Source organism: Pteropus medius, unplaced genomic scaffold, assembly GCF_902729225.1.
Source record: "Pteropus medius unplaced genomic scaffold, Ma_sr-lr_union100, whole genome shotgun sequence".
In the NCBI taxonomy this organism is placed as follows: Eukaryota; Metazoa; Chordata; class Mammalia; order Chiroptera; family Pteropodidae; genus Pteropus; species Pteropus medius.
In genome coordinates, this window is record NW_024343581.1 from 16,004 (window position 1) to 36,496 (window position 20,493).

The 20,493-nt window shown below is 40.6% G+C and overlaps 1 protein-coding gene across 2 annotated transcripts; it reads left to right on the forward strand.

The window, feature by feature from the left end:
* Positions 1–13,382: 13,382 nt before the first annotated feature.
* Positions 13,383–16,642, forward strand: LOC120606424 (ubiquitin D-like). 2 transcript variants are annotated; one of them, XM_039867617.1, is made up of 2 exons: positions 13,383–13,437; positions 15,632–16,642. In XM_039867617.1, the coding sequence occupies exon 2, from the start codon at positions 15,662–15,664 to the stop codon at positions 16,100–16,102; it is 441 nt and encodes a 146-aa protein (XP_039723551.1). In that variant the 5' UTR covers positions 13,383–13,437; positions 15,632–15,661; the 3' UTR covers positions 16,103–16,642. The 2 variants fall into 2 exon arrangements, with proteins under 2 accessions (XP_039723551.1, XP_039723550.1); XM_039867616.1 differs by lacking the exon at positions 13,383–13,437 and adding an exon at positions 14,159–14,314.
* The last annotated feature ends 3,851 nt before the right edge of the window (positions 16,643–20,493 follow it).

Below are 20,493 nucleotides of genomic sequence, written 5' to 3' on the forward strand. Positions count from 1 at the left end.
TTTTGATACTAGCCGTTCTAAGAGGTGCGAGGTGATATCTCATGGTTTTAATTTACATTTCCTTGATGATTAGTGATGTTGAGCATCTTTTGATGTACCTCTTGGTCATCTGTATGTCTTCTTTGGACAAATGTCAGGTGATTTTTCTGCATCTATTGCGATGATCATATGACTTTTATCTTTCATTTTGTTAATGTGGTGTATCATGTTGATTGTCTTGCAGATATTAAACCATCCTTGCATCCCACTTGATCATGCTGTACAATCCTTTTAAAGTATTGCAAATCTGGTTTCTTAGTATTTTGTTGAGGATTTTTGCATCTACATTTATCGGGAATATTGGCCAGTAATTTTCTTTCCCTGTTGTGTCTTTGTCTGGTTTTGGTATCAGGCTCAGACTGTTCTGATTGCTGCTTTGACTCTACTGTCCTTCATGATAACCACACCCACCTTGACTTTTGCAGGTGAGTGCCACCACTTGGGACCTGACACCCCAGGATCAACTACGCCCATTGCATTTAGGTTTCCCAATTCAGTGATTGCAGTTCCCACTGTGAGGTCTGGCTTCCTTAGAATAGTGATCACGAAGCTTGAGGAGCTCCCCTCGTAAATTTGTTTCTCACAGTATTGGCAAAGATATGTCTCTATACACTCCCAGTGTGGGTGAATAGGTCTTAAATAAAAAATTCACTGTAACATTACAATCTTCATAAGTCTTTGAATCCCTTTCTTTGCAGTAAACCAAGGAAGATCTGGTTTCCATTTCCAATGCACTTGCCATAGATGGTTTATGTTTCAGCCAACCAAACATAAACTCTTTTAAAGCCCTTTCTAATGCCCCAATCTGAAGCATTGAATGCAGAATCTCTGTTTAATGAGCCCATATTAATAATTCAGCCTGATCCAACTTTATGGTCCTTCCTTCATTATCCAACATCCATTCCTATACATGTTCCCTGAATTTCTGTCTATCAATTAGAACAGTCAAGTAGTTCTTTTTAAGTGTAGTGTGCCTCTTCATGGGTCACACTTTTCATCTCACATTTAGAAATCTGCTTAGATGAGAGTTCAGTTATAGATTTAGAAGCAAAGAGGGATGATCAAGTGGGTCCAAAATTATAAAAGAATAAGCAAAATATAAGTGCAGGCAGAAATCTAGAGGAAAAAAGGTGACTTTTATTTGGAAATTTGAAGCTTATTTTCTCAGGCTCACAAGTTGTAGTGTAAGAGATGATGCTCAGACCTTGTTCCTGTAAAGAGTCTAATAGGAGACACTCCTGTCTCTCCAAATCTGGACAACCAAACATGCACATCCTTAGAGTAGGTGTAAAGCAAAAACAAAAACAAAAAAACAAAAAACAAATTGTTTCATCCTTTACATTAGTTATGATTCTCCAGAAAGATAGAACCATCAGGGTACATGTGTGTGTGTGTTAACTGCTTTAATCAAACTCCACCAATTTAAATGTTAATCTCACCTAAAAAGTTTCCTCACAGAAACACACAGAATAATGTTTGACCAAATATCCAAGCCCTGTGGCCCAGCCAAGTTGACACATAAAATTAATCATCACATTTCTCAGTACACAAATATTCTAAGGAAATTTGCCCTTGACCTCATAAAACAAGAAGCAAACAACTGTTTATGAGAATTTGTAACCAACTATCAGAGAGCCCTCCCCTAGATGCTGCCCAAATTCATTTTATTATATAAGTAAATATTACTTGTATTTGCTCAAAATCAGAGAAAAAGAGAAAAATATGAAAAGCAGCAAATGGAAGAAAGAAGATACCTTATAAGAATAATTATAAGGATGATAGCAATTTTTGTATTGGAAGCAATACAAATGAAATGACCAATGAATAATATCTTTAATATACTGAAAGAAACATACAACCGAACTAGAATTCTATTCCCAACAAAAATATCTTTCAAAAATTGAAGCATTTCAGACATCCAAAGGATGAAAGAAATTATAACCAGAGGACCAACATTACAAATAAATAAATAAATGCTTAAGTCCTTCAGGTCCAAAGAAAATGATACTGGATAGAAATATGTAATAAAGAGTATCAGAAATGGTCAGATATGAAGATTTTTTTATGAATGGTCATATCTGCATGGGCAGATATGAAGATTTTTTTCTTACTATTTAAATCTCTTTATAGGACAAATGTAGTGACTTTGCCAAAAGTAGTGGAGTAGAGAACTCCCAAAACATATCCCTCCAGTAAAGCAACTATTAACTTCAACAAAAGTATCAGAATCAATCTTTTCTGAACTCTGGAATCTATTAAAATACAATAAAGAGAATTCTCAACGAAGAAAGAAACTTCTAAATTTTGGTAAGAAAGCATTGTGACATTTTTACTTACCCATCTATGAACACTAACTGCTCCTACCAGCTCTGAGGTAGCCATGGGGATGGTGGCCCACATTCCTGGTGCAGCTTCCTGATGCAAGAGAAAGCAATATGGACTATGCTTTCAAAGAATTGTGTTTGTGTCCTCTGGCATGTCTGATGGCTCCTCAGGGATCAGCTCAGAGATTTATCTTTGTTTCACCCCTCGAGGAAACTTCATGAGGGATGGAGTGGTCTCCATAGCAGTGTTTTTTGTTGTTGTTGTTTTGCTTTGTTTTGTTTTGTTTTGTTTTGTTTTAGGTTAGCTTTTAAAGGCATATACTAGTCATGGCTGCCTGGAGCAAAAGATTATAAGTGGGGCAACATCAGTCAGATAGCAAGCTTAGGAAAGTAAAGGCTATAGAAAGGAAAGTAAAAGGAGCTACATAGAAGGAGGAATAAAGGCTTTGCAAAGCTTCCATGTATGCTGAGGAATCTAGAAGACCACATGTATTCCCAGGGCTACATGTAAGCTCAAAAGAAACCTGAGATGACCTTAAGCTTTCACGCTGGCTGACATTTAGGTTCTATGTAAGCAGGAAAGGAAGGCAAAAGTGGAGTTGAAAGCAGCCTGATTAAGCATTGAAGGAGTGCCCCAACTCAGAGAAAATCTGCCACATCTGGGAGAATATTATATCATATATTTATTTTGCTTCTGCCATTGATAGAAATTTCTGTAAAACTGCTAGCTGACCATTGAGCTAATGAAATAGAGATTTTAGTAACCAAACATGAAAAGGTAGTCTTTACAAAAATAGTTAAGAAAAGTCACTAAGCAATGAAATAACTATACTCCACAACAAGCAGCAAGAAGAAACTCGAGAGAGGGGAACATGTGATTTCCAGAGTTACCACATTTTAATATTCTAAATGTTCAGTTTACAGCAAAAAATTACAAGGTTTATTAAGAAACAAAAAAGCATCCCATTGACAGGATGGGAGGGGTGTTGGAGAGGACAATGAAAAAGGTCAAAGAGATTAAGAAGTGTATATGCATAGATACAAAATAGTCATGGAGATAAAAGTGTAGCATAAGGAAAATAGTCAACCATTTTGTAATAAATATGCAAGAGGGAAGAAGGGAACTAGATTTAGTGTGGTGATTACTTTGTGAGTTATATAGATCTCTAATCACTATGCTATACAACTGAAACTCATATATTATTTTATGGCAACTATAATTGAAAAAAAATTATTTAATTTTACAATGTAGATATTAGCAACTGATTTGTCTATTATATTTTAATAAAGCTGAAAAAACATAAGAAGGTAACATAAAATGTTAATGGCAAATATACAGTTGAAGTTAGATTCTGTATTATGGTAAAGACAGTGCATAATTTACTTATAACTCTAGTTTAAAAGTTGAAAAACAAATGTAGTAAAAATAACCATAACTAGAATAATCTGTTATTTAATACACAATATGAAAAATATGTACACTGTAACAACAATAATCTAAAATGTGAAGGGGAGGAGTAGTAAAACTGTAAACTTTAGTAATGCTCTTGAAGTTATCAGTTTAAAATAGAGTGTTATAATTTTAAGGCATTTTCTGTAAACCTCGTGGTAACTTAAAGGGAAAAACTTAAAGTAATGACAAAAGAACATGATACAGAAGTTAAGGCATACTGTTACCAAAAGATATCAAAACCACAAAGATAAGAGGCAAGGAACAATGAATCTACAAAACAGCCAGAAAACAACAAATTGGCAGTAGTAAATTATTAACTATTCCTCATTACTTAAATATAAATGAATTCGATTATCCAATTAAAAAGTATAGAATGGCTGAATAGATGTAAAAAAATGAAGATCCAATGACATGCTACCTACAAGAGACCCACTTTAGCCTTAAAGACACACATAGCTTCTGGTTCCAGATGGTGGCATAGGAAGACTCTGAACTCACCCCCTCCCATGAACACATCAAATTTACACTCACAGACAAAGCAAAGGAGGAGGAGGAGGAGGAAGAGGAGGAGGAAGAGGAGGAGGAGAAGGAGAAGAAGGAGAAGAAGATTATAAGCCTTCTCTACCATTACTACCAAAATATCTTGAACTACACTAATCCTGGCCAAATATAAGCACATTCGCTTGGTTGCCATGGCCAACATCAGTCAAAATAGGTAGCAAGTTTCTAAATTCAGAGCTATGAACCTGGACCCAAAAGAAGTCAAACAGACATGTTACTCTTTCATCCTCATAGAGATTTCCAGCAGAGAGCAGACGTGCATGTGCTCATCAGGAGAGAAGGAAAAGACACAGGGAGAAGCTACTTGGATCTTTGGGTGGCCAATATCCACTTTCCCCAAAAGTTGAGGGACTAAGAAATCAAATGACACCTGCTCCTCAAACCCAGTGGGCTTTCTGCCCCATCGCTACATGAATGCTCATCATATCTCTGAGCTATAGCTAAGCAGTCAGCATCTAATCTAGAAAATATGATATGAGGTTGCAAGGTCTCAAACAGGGCCGTCACTCTGTATCTAAATGAGAGCTCCCAAAGAAGGGAAAGGTCCACAGCACCTGTGGTGTTATTAGAAGACAGTCTCCAACAACATGGTGGGTTTGCAAACCAGGCACGTGAACTAAAAATATTAACAGAACTGCCTGACCAGTTGCCTGAGATTGCATTCTTTTTTTTTTCTTTCTTTTCTTTTTTTATTTGTACAGCTGCTACATCTCCTGGTCTTAGTAGAGTGGCCTTAGGTAGTAGACGTCCTATGGGGCCCAGTATCGAAGTTTCCCTGGTCATCGTCTCCAGGTGTGTTTCTCATGTGGGTTGTGTGTGCATGCCTGTTATAGTTGAGCCTTGATTGCTGTTAGCGTGTCAATGGGCAGAACTGACCCTCAGTCTGATTGGTTGTGAGGACTGGCTGTGAGTACAGTAAAGGATCTGTTGTGCAGGGTCTGTCCCTGTTGAGCAGGATTTGCTTTAGCGGGGCTCTCGTGCCTTCTGAGTCTGCCATTTGTGGAGTGTGTCATTTGTGGAGGTGGCGAGTGGTGCTCTTGAGTGATTTAAAGCTGGCCACCGGGTGTGTTGGTTCTGGGGCCTCTTGGGAGGGGTTCTAGCTCAGGCTAAGGTCAGCCATTGCTTGTGCCCTGCCTGGGGCCATTTGTATGAGCTACAAGATGATCTGCAGATGGTTGTCACTTGTGCTGGGCTTGGAGTTGCCTGAGAGAGGCTAAGCTATAAATTGAGGCCAGCTGCCGCTGGTGCTGGGCTTGGGGCTGCTTAGCAAACTGTACATGGCATGCTGAGGCCAGATGATGCTTGTTTGGGGTTTGTGAACCTTTCAGAGCTTTTGGGAAAGTCCACAGCATGAGGCAAGACAAGCTGTTTGTATGGAAAAGCCACTGGCAGCAGCTTGGGTGGGCCTGCAAGTTGGGTGCAGGTGTGTGTGTGTGGGGTGGGGGTGGTGGCTCAGGGAATCAATAGGGCAAGTGAACAGTGTTAGCTAGGCTGATGGAGACTCAGATATAGGTAGTGTGAGGGTTCAGCAAAGGAACAATGGGTTGTGCCAGCAGTTCTGTCTGGGAGATAGCTGCCCTTGTAGCCATTGCCCTGAAGCCAGACAATTAAGTTGCTCCCTGTACATCCCTGGTGCCTTTCTAGCTGCTGCCTCAGCACTGGGACTCAGAGCAAGTGAGTCTATTTGCAAGCAAGTTAGTATGCAGGCCCTTTAAGAGAAGTTCCTGGGATTCCTACAACCCTCCTGCACCCCTCCTTCTCACTTAGTCACAAGCTCTGCTGGTTTTTACAGTTAGAAGTTGTGGGGACTTCTCTTCTCCACAATGGAACTCTGGGCTGGGGAGCCTGGTGTGGGGTTCAAACCCCTCGCTCCTTAGGAGGGACCTCCACAGCTGAGAATTCCTTCCTGATTTTTACCTGTCCACTCATGGATGTGAAACTGGCCCAGTCTATGTCTTCACCCCTCCTATCAATCTCCACGTGGCTTCTTCTGTATATACTTAGTTATAAAACTTGTGTTCATCTAGACTTCAGGCGATTCTCAATGATGGTTATTCTGTAGTTTAGCTGTAATTTTGATGTGGTCATGAGAGGCGGCCAGCACAACATTTACCTACTCTGCCATCTTGACCAGAAGCTCCTCACATATCTTTTCAAATTAGTGTTTTGGATTTCTTTGGATAAATAACCAGAAGTGAAATTGCGAGTTTTATGGTAGTTCTACATATTTTTTGAGGACCCTCCATACTGTTATACACAGTGGCTGCACCAATTGACAATCCCACCAACAGTGCATGAGGGTGCCCCTCTTTCCTCGTTCTTGCCAACACTTGTTTATTTATTTACAGTGTGAGGCGATATCTCATTGTGGTTTTAATTTGCTTTTTCCCTGATGATTAGTGATGTTAAGCACCTTTTCATATGTCTACTGGCTATCTATATGTCTTCTTTGGAGAAATGTCTATTCAGGTCCTCTACCCATTTTTTAAATTGAATTGTTTGTTGTTTTGGTGGTAAGTTGTATGAATTCCTTATATATTTTGGATATTAACCCCTTATCAGATGTATCATTGGTAAATATCTTCTCCCGTTCATTAGCTTCTTTTTTTCATTTTCTTGGCGGTTTCTTTCGCTAGCAAAACCTTTTAGTTTGATACAGACCTATTTGTTTATTTTTTCTCTTTTCCCTTGCCTAAGGAGACATGTTTAAAAAAAAAAGTGCTAAAAGCAACATCAAAGAACTTACTGCCTATATTTTCTTCTAGAAGTTTCATGGTTTCAGGTGTTATATTTAGATTTTTAATTCATTTTGAGTTTATTCTTGTATACGGTATAAGAAGATGGTCTAGTGTTAATTTTTTTACATGTATCTGTCCATTTTTTCCCAAAACCATTTATTAAAGACTTGTTTTACCCCCATTTTATATTCTTGCCTCCTTTGTCATAAATTAATTGACCAGATAGGCATTTGCTTATTTCTAGACTCTCAATTCTGTTCCATCAACCTATGGTCTACTTTTATGCCAGTACTGTGCTATTTTAATTACTAAAGCATTGTAGTATAGTTTGATATCAGAGAGTGTGACCTCCAGCTTTGTTCTTTCTCAAGATTGCTTTGGCTATTCAGGGTCTTTCGCAGTTCCATATAAATTTTAGAATTATTTGTTCTAGTTCTGTGAAAAATGCCATTGGTATCTTGATAGTGATTGCACTGAATCTGTGGATTGCTTTTAGTAGTATGGACATTTCAATGATGTCAGTTTTTCCTATGCATGAGCATGATATATTATTTCACTTATTTGTTGCTTCTTCAAGTTTTTAATTCATTGTCTAATAGATTTTCAAGTACAGATTGGTGTATCAAATGCTACCGATTTCCGAATATTAATTTTGTATTTATTAGTTTTAATAGGGGTTTCTTTTTGGTGGAATCTTTAGAGTTCACTATGTATACTATAATGTCATTTGCAATTAATTACAGTTTTACTTCTTCCTTTCTAATTTGGATGTGTTTTATTTCTTTTTCTTGTCTGATTGCTGTGGCTAAGACTTCCAATACTATGTTGAATAACAATGATGAATGTGAACACCCTTGTGTTGACCATGATTTTAAAGATAAAGATTTTAGCTTTTCACTGTCGAATATGATGTTAGGTGTGAGTTTGTCATATACGGCCTTTGTTATGTTGAGGTATGTTTCCTCTATTCTCACTTTGCTGAAAGTTTTTATCATAAAAGAAAGTTGGATTTTGTCAAATTATTTTTCTGCATCTATTGATATTATCATATGATTCTATTCTTTATTTTGTTTATGTGGTATATTATGTTAATTGATTTGTGGATATTGAACTAAATGTGCCTCCCAGGAATAAATACCACTTGATCATGGTTTATGATGTTTTAATGTCTTGCTGAACTCATTTTACTAATATTTTGTTGAGGATTTTTCCATCTATGTTTATCAGGGTTCTTGGCCTATAATTTTTTGTTGTTGTTGTTCTGTAGTGTATTAATCTGGTTTTCATATTAGAATAATGCTGATCTTGTAAAATGAGTTTGAGAGCCTTCACTACTCTTCATTATTTTGGAATAGATTGAGTAGTTTGAAAAGGTTAGGTATTAATTCCTCTTTGAATGTTTGATAAAATTCACCTGTGAAGCTATCTGGTCTAGGGCTTCTGTTTGTTGGAATTTTTTTGATTACTGATTAGATTTTACTAGTTGTTCACATTTTCTGTTTTTTCTCTCTCTCTCTGATTGAATCTCTGAAGATTGCATGTTTCTATAAATTTATCCATATCTTCTAGGTTGTCCAATTTGTTGGACTATAATTGTTCATATTATTTTCTGATAATCATTTTTATTTCTGTGCTGTCAGTTGTCACTTCTCTTTAACTTTCCATTTACTTCTTTGGGTCCTCTCTTGTCTTTTCTTGATGAGCCTGGCTAAAGTTTATCAATTTTGTTTACCTTTTCAAAGAACCACTACCTAGTTATATTAATGTTTTCTATTGTTTTTTAGTATATTTTATTTATTATCACTCTGACCTTTGTTATTTTCTTCCTGCTGCTCACTTTGACTTTGATTATTCTTTGTTTTTGAGTTCCTTTATGTATTGGGTCACATTGTTCATTTGAGATTTGTTTGTTTCTTGAGGTAGCCCTGTATTGCTATGAATTTCCCTCCTAGAACTGCTTTGGTTGTGTTTTATAGATTTGGGGGTCATTGTGTTTTCATTTTCATTTGTAGTTATTACCATTCTTTATTCCTACTTTTGATACATGTTTTTGCTTCTTAAAGAAATCCCTCCAACATTTCCTGTAATACTGGCTTTATGTGGGTAAATTTTTTAGCTTCTTTTTGTCTGGGGAGCTCTTTATTGGTCCTTCGACTCTAAATGATAGCTTTGCTGGATAAAGTATTCTTGGTTGTAGATCCTGGGTCTTCATCATGTTGACTATTTTGTGCCAAGCCCTTCCGTCCTGCAAGTTTCTTTTGAGAAGTCAGCTGCCAGTCTTATGAGTGCTCCCTTGTAGGTAACTAGCTGTTTTTAAGATTGTCCCTTTGTATTTAACCTTTGACATTTGAATTATGATGCGTCTTGGTGTGGGCCTCTATGGGCTCCTGTATCCTGGGACTCTCTGCGTTTCCTGGGGTTGTATGTCTATTTCCTTCACCAGGTGAGGGAAGTTTTCCATCATTATTTCTTCAGATAGCTCTTCAACATCTTGTTTTCCTTCAGGTACTCCTATGACATGGATATTTTTACATTTGATATAGTGTTCCATAAGCTCCTTAATTATTATTATAGTCTTGGTTTCTTTTTTCTTGCCATTCTGACTGAGTGTCCTTGCCTCCCCACTCTATATCAATGATTTGACCCTCTTCTTTATCCACTCTGTTAGTTCTCTCTAATATACTCTTCATCTCAGATAACATGTGCTTCATTTCTGACTGGTTCCCTTTTATAATTTCCATTTCCTTTCTTATGTTTTTATGTCTTTGTTAAAGTTCTCGCTGAGTTCTTCTACTCTTTCCCTAAGTTCATTGAGCATCTTCATAACCACTGTTTTGAACTCTGCCTCTGTTAGATGGCTTGACTCCATTATTCCTGGATCTCTGTTCTGTTCTCTCATATGGTTTCTGCTTCTTTGCCTTCCCATTTTGGCTGCCTTTCTGTATCTGTTTCTATGTACTCAGCAAAGCTCCTAAGTCTCCCGGTCTTATTAGTGTGGCTTTGTGTAGTAAGTGTCCAGTGGCACAGTCCTGAGAGGGGTTCAGCAGCAGGCCACGTTTCGCCCCAGGCTGTGCCCGTCTGGAGCTACCTGTTAAGATTCGGCGAGCAATCCACAGATGCTGTGCTTATAGTTGCCTCAAGAGGCCACGCCAGAAACCGAGGCCAACTGCCACCAGTGTGAGTCTTAGCGCTGCTCAGCAAAGAGCACCTGACTGTGGCTTGGGTGGGGCCGTAAGTTGGGGGAGGCAGAGTTTCAGGGACTCCTCTGGGCGGAACGACCTCTGTTATCCAGTTTGATGATGTCTCAGCTATGGCGGTGCTGCGTCCATGCACTGGGAGGAGGGAGAGCTCAACAGAGGAGCAAAGGATACCTCTGGCACTTCTGCCCGGGAGAGATCCCCACCTCCGGCCCTCCCCCGACAACTCAGTGTCCCCCTGTAAGTCCCTGGTGCCCCCCATGCAGCCAACTGGGTGCTGCAGCTCAGAGCCAGTAGGTCTGTCACTGGGAAAGTCCAGTAGCAGACACAATCCCTTTAGGAGGTGTCTGCAGCTGCCGGCTGCCACTGTCACAGTCTCTGTCCCACTCAGCCGCTGGGGACTGGGCAACCTTGCGTCCTCACCCTGTCTTGCTTTCTCCTGTTGCAGGGTGATTTCTTATTTCTCTCCCTAGTTGCAGTGCTTCTGTTTATCTCGATCCCGGGTGACTTTCCTTGCTGTTTGCTCCGTGTTTCTGTCACAACTTTGATGTGGTCACAAGAGGGGTGAACAAAGCCTCTATCATCTACGCCATTTTTTCCACTCCTCTAGTTTTGCTTGCTTTTAAAAGTTATAAACAGTAGCATACTTTGCGTAGTCTTCTTGGTTTCCCCCACCCCCCACTCAGTATGTTTCTAGCATATTGATCCATATTGTTGCTCACAGGTATAATCCATCCATGTTTACTGCTAGTGATATTCTACAATTTAGTTATGTATTTCCCTATCACAAAGGGTATGTGGGTTGTTTTAGTTTGGCATATCCATTTGACCTTGGCTGGCTTTCTGAATTTGTTAGAGGGGCAAATGAGAACAGATCTTTCTGCTTCTAAAATAATTTATTGTGATACAGAAGGGAAAAAAAGATTGACACTCTGTTAAGAAGCAAGGAAGAGGTCAGATCGTAGAAAGAAATTTTACCTATGGTCAGCAAAGGGCACCAAGATGTCTGGGACAATCTTCACCCGGGCTTTGGGCTGGGAGGGAATTTCATATAGGAAAGAGAGAGAGGGAAGAGAGCTCAGAGTCCAGATTTGTTATTTTGTTACTTGAAAGGATACTGTTTCTCAGAATCCAGGTTCTCTCTGGGTAGGGAATCTCCTGAATTAGTTTTCCTGGAAGGATGCCATGCTTGCCCTCGAAGTAACTCTATGCTGGAAATCTCCAGGTCCAGTGGGCGGTTCCGCTCTTGCCACGTGGAGCTGCATTGCATTGGCATCTTTTAACACTCACAGTCCTGGGATAACAGGTCTCATCTACTTTGCAGCAGGCTGTGATCTTCTTCCAGGCTCTGACTCCTGTACTCACAGGCTCTTTGCTCACCTCTGCCGAGTAGGGAAGTGTAAGGTGGTCCAGGCAGGGTGTGCCACCTGGGGATACTCCTGCCTACATATAGGGCCCCAAACTCTTCAGGCTCTCACTTGTTCCAAGGCTCCTTGCATCCTCTGCTTTCCTTTATCTTTCCATATTCCTTCCCCCAACTTGTACCTTTCTGTAAAAAAAGGCACTCATGTGCATGCACTCCCCCTTTTCTTTCCAATGAATCATAATATGATAAGGAGACAAGGACTGTAGAAATAGTGGTTTGCATTAGAACACTTGCTTACCAGCTACTACTAATATGACTGTGTGTGCGTTAGCAACTTGCTTAGCAAGAAGGGTACTAATATTTACCTCAATAGAATGCTAAAACAGTTAATGAGGTAACATTTAATAATATCTTGTGCAATTCCCGAAACATAATAAATACTAAATATTTTCAAGCTTTACTCACTTATTCAGTTATTTATTCATTAATTCATTCTTTTAGTAAGTATTTACTGTGCTAAACAGTTTACCCGGGAAGTACTGAAGATACTAGTTAATGGAGACACAGTCATGACCCTCGAGATTTCTACTCTTTACTGGGGCGAAGGACAAGTAGGCAGATAATCCTATTGCTGGAGAAATGTGCTCTAAGAGGCTTGCAGAGAGAGTATGAAAAGACAGAATGTGGACACCTAACCCAGAATAGGAAAGAGAGTTAGGGAAGGCTTCCTGGATGAGATGCTGCTTACATTGCACATTCTTATAAATTCATGGCATTTGGGGTAAGGTTGGAGGGAAAGACATGCTCAATGACCTGGTGGCAGAGAGCTTGATATATTCAAAGATATGCAGGGAATTCAGGGAACCATGCGTGGAAATAGCTAGACATACAGATCTGCAGATAAAATTTGAAATGTGAAAGCAGTTTATTTAAGTCAGGGCTTGTACAGCTTTTACTTTCTCTTTTTCCAGGCCCATCCCCCATTCCTATTCTGCTGCAGGGCTTTCTCTTTCCCTATCACCCTCCACCTGATCTGACATTTCCTGCCTCGCCACTGGTGCTGTTTCAGAATTCCCAAATCCTATTGCACAGTGGATGCAGAATAGCACTTTTCTACTTTGCAACAGCCAAAGGTCACAATCTTGCTTTCTAAACGCAGGGGACAATAGAAACCTGGAGTGATATCTGAAAGGAGAATAGCAGGAACCAAGGTTTCCTGCCTACTCCATTAGGAACTCTTCCTGCTTCGTACTCATCTTATGTGTTTAAAGAAGATGCCTAACTCCACAAGATACATTTAAATAATAATCAGTTTTTCCAATTTTATCAACTGACTATCTAATAAGAGCTTCAAATAGAAGAACATGGTTCATGTTAAGCTGTTTAGAATATTGGAATGAGCTCTTGGGTCCCATTACTCTATGCAGGCACTCTATCGGTGAATGAAGGCACAGTAAATGGCCAGTGAAAACACAGTAAATAAAGCTGACAACTTGGCATTTGTGCAGGCTTTTTACTTTAAAAAAATCTGGAGCATGATGCTTTTGATGATGCTTTTTAAAAAAAAAAATGGGTTGTGTGGCAATGTCCTGAGAGTTTGGGATAGGACAGTGATTAATTTGGAATGCTAAGAGGATCAGAGTGATTGAGTAAATTCCCTGCACTCCTTTTTTTTTTTTTGTCCCAATCCAAATCTCAAGAGCCAAGGAGTGAGCGGCATCTCTGAGATCACAACAGTGAGGAGTATCCAGGAGTAAAGGTGAGTAAGTAAAGGTACTATGGTGTGAGAGTGAATGTGTGATACTTCTGGCGTGTGGAAGGTGGAGGTCAGCATTTGATTGTTGTCTTTGGATTGTTCTCAAGTAGAGGATTTGCTTTGCAGGTTCTGGGACAGGATAGGAAGAGTGTTAGAGAGCTCAAGACCCAGAAACCTAAAGGTCTTTGTAAAGGACATTTTAAATACTTTTCTGAGCCTGGAAGAAACTTAGGAATTCTCTCTAATCATCATCGTCTCATTTTATAGACCAGATCACCAATATCTAAGGAGGTGAATAGATTTGCTCAAGGTTATGTAGCAAGTGACACCCCCAGGACTGATCCAGGTTTCTTTATCCTATGTCTTCTCAAGGCATGCTTTACACATCCTGCCAGGATAGTGTGAACAGGCTGCTCATGGTCCCGTGACTCCACACCAACTCTGACTGTCCTTTCCTCGGTGACCTTGCTCTCCGGAAGGCCCCTGACTGATTGGGGGCTCTTAAAAGCAGCAGGAGTCGACCACCAAGTATTAAAGGTCTTTAAGCCACGAGGGCCCTGGGCTGCAGGCTGGACAGTCATAAGTCAGAACTGGGAGTGGTGAGTCAGGGAAACCATCCATGTTTGGAAAAGGAGGTAAAAGGAATTGGCCGATCAGGAAGTATTTTTTGTTTGTCAACTCACTCCAGCAAAAGTGAAAGAAAATTTGTGAGACCATGCAAGAACAAAGGGCACCAGAAAGCTAGACAAACAGGCAGGGGATTTCCAATTCAGCTGCTTGTATATAAGCTGGACGCAAGGCCCTTTTTCTCAATCTTGTGTTTTCCGGGTCTCTGGTTTCTGCTGCTCCCTTGATTGCAGAGATGGCTTCCTGCCTCTGTGTAAGTTGAGATTTGATAATGGAGATAGGGAAAGGGAAATCACTTCCAAGAGATGGGGATCTCAGGAATGGGTGAGGGACAGTGCTCAGGGAGTCGGGGTGGCTTGAAAGGCTTACTAAAGGGGCATTGAAATCTACAGGATGGAAAGGCATGTTCTGTGAAGAGAAGCTGGTCATTTGGCTCCTGAGTTCTCTTTTGTGTCAGACTGGCTGGCTGTTGTTTGGGATAAATTGTAGGAAGTGGGAGTAGGCCTGGTGCTCAACAGGGCTGGCAAGATTTGAAATTGTGGAAATATTATCTTGAGCGTTTCTTCCCTTATTCTGTTTAGGGGTCCAGGACTCTTAAATTTAAGCTTTCTTCTCTTGCCCAAAGAGAGGTTCACAAAATGAATTTATCCTAAGGTGTTAATGATACATTACATTACAAAACTAATTTATCCTAAGGTGTTAATGATACATTAGAATATGATACAAAATCATATTCTACAATTTGCACCATGAAGAGAACCTGGAATGAAGGTAATGCTTATCACAGTAGTGACAATCCAGTGAAGAAATGTCTGTGACATCTAAATTGGGAAGATATTTTTGAATGGAGCATGAGGAAGGCCCTCACAGGCTTTCAAGTGACAACATTGGGGTTAGCTTCCCTATTTTCACGTTACTTAAATATGACTTAGAATTAGCCCCTACTTTCTGTAAGTGAGGCCATGTTTTAATTAAAGGACAAAATCATATTCTACAATAGGCAGATAAAAAATACAGAAAATACAGATGAACAAGTAACATTGAAAATAATGTCACTATAATATGTGAGTTACAATTATAAAGTAATGAGACATTAAAAAAGAAACTAACAGTGCAGACAATATGTGTCCTAACCAGTTTCCTTCTAAAATAGTCATGGAGGGCAGCCTGGTGAGTATCCCATTAGGGTGCCAAATCTTGGAAATTCTTTTTGGGAGTTGTTTTTAGAGTCTGGTGTAAACCTTGGGATGCTTTTTAGTTGTATTTATTTTTTGACACGTGACAAAATTTATCTGGAGAGGAGGCAGGTATATATGGTGGGAAATTATTAATGATATTTTTGTGATGAATAAGAGGTATGGTTATAAGGAATAAGACTGATTTTCTTGTTTGTGTTATAGCCTGGAAATTCAAAAAGAGAAGTTCCAAGAAAGGGAGGGACACAGCTTGTTATAAATGAGCTGAAGGACCAGCTAGGCAGTGAACAGTGGGAGGAATTAAGAAGGGAGAACAAGGAGTGTAAAATGGGGTAAGTATTTTTAGTAACTGTCTCTTGGCCTTCATTGTCCAGGTGAATGTCCATTCTGAGGAATGGGAATTAATGACCTTTACTGCTAGCTCAGATGACAGAGTCAAGAAGATCAACGAACACGTCCGGTCTAAGACCAAGGTTCCCGTGCAGAACCAGGTCCTTCAGCTGGGCTCGAAGATCCTAAAGCCCCCGAGAAAGCTATCCTCTTACGGCATTGACAAGGAGACAACCATCCACCTCACCCTGAAGGTGGTGAAGCCCAGTGATGAGGAGCTGCCCTTGGTTCTGGTAGAGTCAGGAGATGAGGGGCACAGGCATCTCCTCCAGGTGCAGAGATCCAGCTCAGTGACCCAGGTGAAAGAGCTGATCAAGAACAAGACTGCTATAACCCCTGAGAAACAGATTGTGACTTGCAATGGAAAGAGACTGGAAGATGGGAAGATCATGGCAGATTATGGCATCAGAAGGGGCAATTTGCTCTTCTTGACATACCACTGCATTGGGGGGTGACCACCCTGGGGATGGGGTGATATCAGGAGCAAAGAGTTTATTTCCTTTTAGCTCTTATCAACCGCATCCTTTGATGATTTCCCAAAACTAGTGAGAATGATAAATAGCAAGAATAGATTTGGAGTGGGGAGTTAGACTGCAGAATACTTTTTAGCTCTATGATTCTTTGATCCTAACATAATTGATTAAGTGTCAGGATTGTGTATTTTACTGAAAATAGAAAATAAAAATTTAAGGCACATTAGAGATAGCATTCAAAGCCAGCTTGCAATTTAATCCTTTCTTGGTTCCCTCTGATTTATAGAAAAATTTCTATTTCCTTTCCTACCCAACTACATAGTAAGTTTTAGGCTGGGATCCATGTTCTACTAATTTCTGCATTTTCATCTATGTTTAATCTAGTGTTTCCTTTATCATATCATGTGATAATTATTGAACCAAACTGAATTTCTACTTGTAGAGAACAGTGAAGTGATTATGAAGTGAATTAATTACTCTGACATGATCACAATCTAATTAATAAAGAATTTAGAAATTCAATTAGACGACTTCCCCTCTCATTATTTAAGCTGTTTGATATAAAATGAAACCTGACACCATGCCCCCATCTTATTCTCTTTCTCTGTTCCATAACCAATTAAAACTGTTTTTATTTCTGGAGATTATGGTGGGCATGAAAACATATTTTCCCTGGGGATCTAGAGATTTTTGTGTCTCTAGTGGGGGATTCTTGGGGGCAGATTTCTTCAGAAGGGAATGGACTTTCTGAAAGGTGGGGTACTATTGACCAGTGTCTGTCCTGCCTGCCTATAATCTAGCAGATCTTCTCTAGGTTGGGGGTATCAGTTTGTGTGAGGGGGGTAGGGGTTGGTCTCTGGATTGACCCAAACACTTTGCCCAGGTTCTGGCTGATTGAGCTACTTCCTTTTCTGCTTCCTTCACCACCAGCTTCTCTCTTGGGAATTCGAGTCCCTTTCTCCATTTTACTCCCTTGATTTACTTTTCTGTCTTACTGTACCTCTCATGTCTCTTTACTGGGCACATGCATGTTTTCCTCACAACCTGAGACATGTCCACCTTCTTCTCCACTAGTCTAGTTCCTTCTTATCTTTAAAACCACCTCCTTGAAGAAGAGTTTCCAACTTAACCCCACCCAGCACAAACCACAGGGATGGGTGTTCCTCATTAAACTTATGGGTCAAGTGCTCTGTGGTGGTCACCAGTCACCTGGCTAGGTGGTCATTAAGTTGGAAGAACTTCCCAATATCGGAGACCATGGTTCTTTTTTCTGGATGGAAGTCTCCTGTAAGGTAGAGTTTATGATTTCTTTGTCAATTCGGGAGAATCTTGAGGGCAGACGCCGTGGATGGTGTCTTCCAACAGACTAGGAGAGAGCTAGCATTACGCATCATGTCACATGTCATCTTACCAGCAAATGGACTCTTGATGGTGTGGTTACAGTATCCTCTGAGTTCTTCCCCAAATCATGCTTTCTCTCTTTGTCAGCCTAAGAGAAAGCTCAAGGGCCCTTTCCCCATCCCTAAACCTTTTTATATAGAGGACATATGGCTTTCTCTCGAGCACAGGAACATTTCCTAATGGGAGGAAGGGATTTCCCCCCATCAACCTTGGATTCCCTGGGGACAAATCTTGCAGATTCTCATACAGAAATGAATAACCTGGAGTCTAAAGTGACTAACTTTCCGATGGGCATTCCCATCCTTAGGCCCTGGGCTAAGGATTTCTTTCCTCCCCTACCTTCTCACTGGCCAACCTGCCCTTTCCCAGACTCCCCAGTAGCCTCCTAGCTGCTCCCGTCACTCCCTATTCCTGAGGGTGTAGATGAGTGGGTTGAGGGCAGGTGTGACTACGGTGTAGAAAAGCTTCCGGCTGTAGCTCTGCGTGGGTTGCAAGGTGTAGATGGCCCAGTTGTAGAACAGGCAGACGTCTGTCAAGGATCCACACGTGTCCATGCTTTCCTCCCACCCCACCCCTTAGCCCAATACCGCCCCACACCTCCCCCCTCCCCAGCTGAACCGCATGCCCCACACGGGGAGGGCCACCGTGCCACATGAAGCCAGGATGACCGCGGACGGCACCAGAAGGATGACCACGAGGGCGGCGAACTTCTGGCGCTCACTGGTGTTTCAGCTGCGGCCGCAGGCCAGCTGAAGCAGCGCGGGGAGCTCGCGGATGAAGTGAGCCACCTGGCAGAGCGAGCACAGCGGCTGCGCGGCCAGGAGCGGCCGTTTGCGCCGCAGAGTTAGTGAGGCCGCCGAGCCCATAGCCTCCCGCCGGGGCGCCGCGCGGGTGCTACGAGGTAAGCCCGGCCTAGAGGACACAGCGACGCGCACAGCTGGCCCTTGCAACCGCAGTGCCGGTGCTGTGCAGGTTGGCCAGCAGCGGCAGCACCACGCTCAAGGTGAAGCCCGCTTCCACCATGGCCAGGTGGCAGAGGAAGTAGTTCATGAGCGTGTGTAGGCTCAAGTCACTCACAGCCATCAGCACAAGCACCTAGTTGCCGGTCAGAGTCAGGAGGTAGCAGAGTACAAGGGCGAAGAGGACCGGCTGCAGGGAGGGCCTATCAGAGCAAGCCAGCTGCAGGAAGGGCTCCACTGTGCTGTGTTTAGCCTAAAGGAGGAAAACTCCCAGAATGTTTGGAAGGACGAAAGATAAAAAGGTAACATTATCTCTTATAAGCAAAGGAAAACCCGGGCATGCGGCGCGGGGTGGGGAAAGGGATGGAATTCTCTCCTTCCATCCTCTCTCCCTTCCTTCTCCCACCCCCTCTCTATCCTCTCCTCTTTTTCATGTAGCTGTATGAAACAGTTTTACATAGGATAATAATGCACTCCATGTAATGGGGTATTAACCACTTATTCCTCTGACATTGATCCAATTGCTCTTAATTTGAGATTTCTAGTTTTTCTTGACATCTATCTGCTCATTCATGAAAACTAAAAAGAACCAGTCTTAGTGCCCAGCCTAACCACTTCTAATCACTTCACTTCAGTAATAGTTCATCTTATCAATATTTTCATATATACAATAGAATATTACTCAGCCATAAAAAAGAATGAAATCTTTCCATTTGCAACAATATGGATGCACCTAAAGGGCATTATGCTAAGTAAAATATCTCAGCCAGAGAAAGACAAATACTGTGTGATTTCACTTATATGTGGAATCTAAAAAAGAAAACAAACTCACAGCTACAGAAAACAAATTGATGGTCAGCAGTTGGGAGGCACTGAGGGGTATGGGTAAAAAAGGGGAAAGGATTAGATGTACAAATTTCCAGTTATAAAAACAGTCATGGGAATGTAAAGTGCAGCATAGGGAATATAGTCAATAATACTGTAATAACTATGTATGTGTCAGATGGATATTATTTTATTGGAGTGATCACTTTCTAAGTTATATAAATGTCTAATCACTATGTCGTACACCTGAAACTAATATAATATTGTATGACAATTGTAATGGTAAATTAAAAAACAAATATTTTTATTGAAATAGCTATTAACTTTCTTACTAAGTTTTTGGTGCCAAAAACAATTGGGCCAAAGGGAGTGTCATAAACATATAATCTAATATCTCAATTATACTAATAAATCTGGATACTTTGAATTTGTATTTAAGCTCCCGGTTTATTCTTTTTTTAAAATTTATTTTAATTTGTCTCGATCCCGTCTGATCTCGGAAGCTAAGCAGGGTCGGGCCTGGTTAGTGCTTAGGAAGCCCAGGTGCTATAGGCATAAAAAATAAAAAATAAAAATAAAGTAAGGGAGTGTAAGCTGACAAGGTCCTTGCAATCTGTGAGGTCAACCAAGGGTTGCCTCACCTAAAAAAAAATTATTTTAATTAGTTTCAGATATACAGTACATTGGTAAGACATCTAGATAGTTTGTAAAATGATCCCCCCAATTGCTCCCTCCCTCCAATGACCCTCTACCTAGCCAATGTATTAATGCTAACTGCATTCCCTATGCCATGTTCCTTATCCCTGTGACCATCCATCTGCTACTAATTTCTACTTCTTTAACCCTTCACCACGTTCTCCCAGTCTCCCAAACCACCCTCCCCTCTGTTCAGGTCCTCTGCTCATTTTTTAATTAGATTGCTTTCTGTTGTTGTTGTTGTTGTGATTGAGTTGTACGAGTTCTTTGTATATTTTGGATATTAGGCCCTTTTTGGAGGTGTTGCTTGCAAATATATTGTCCCATTCGGATGGTTGTCTCTTTACCTTGTTGACAGTTTCTTTTGCTGTGCAGAAGCTTTTTGGTTCGATGCAGTCCCATTCATTTATTTTTGCTTTTACTTCCCTTGCTTCGAGGTCAGATTCATAAAATCCCCTTTAAGTCCAAGGTCCTTGAGTTTCATTCCTATGT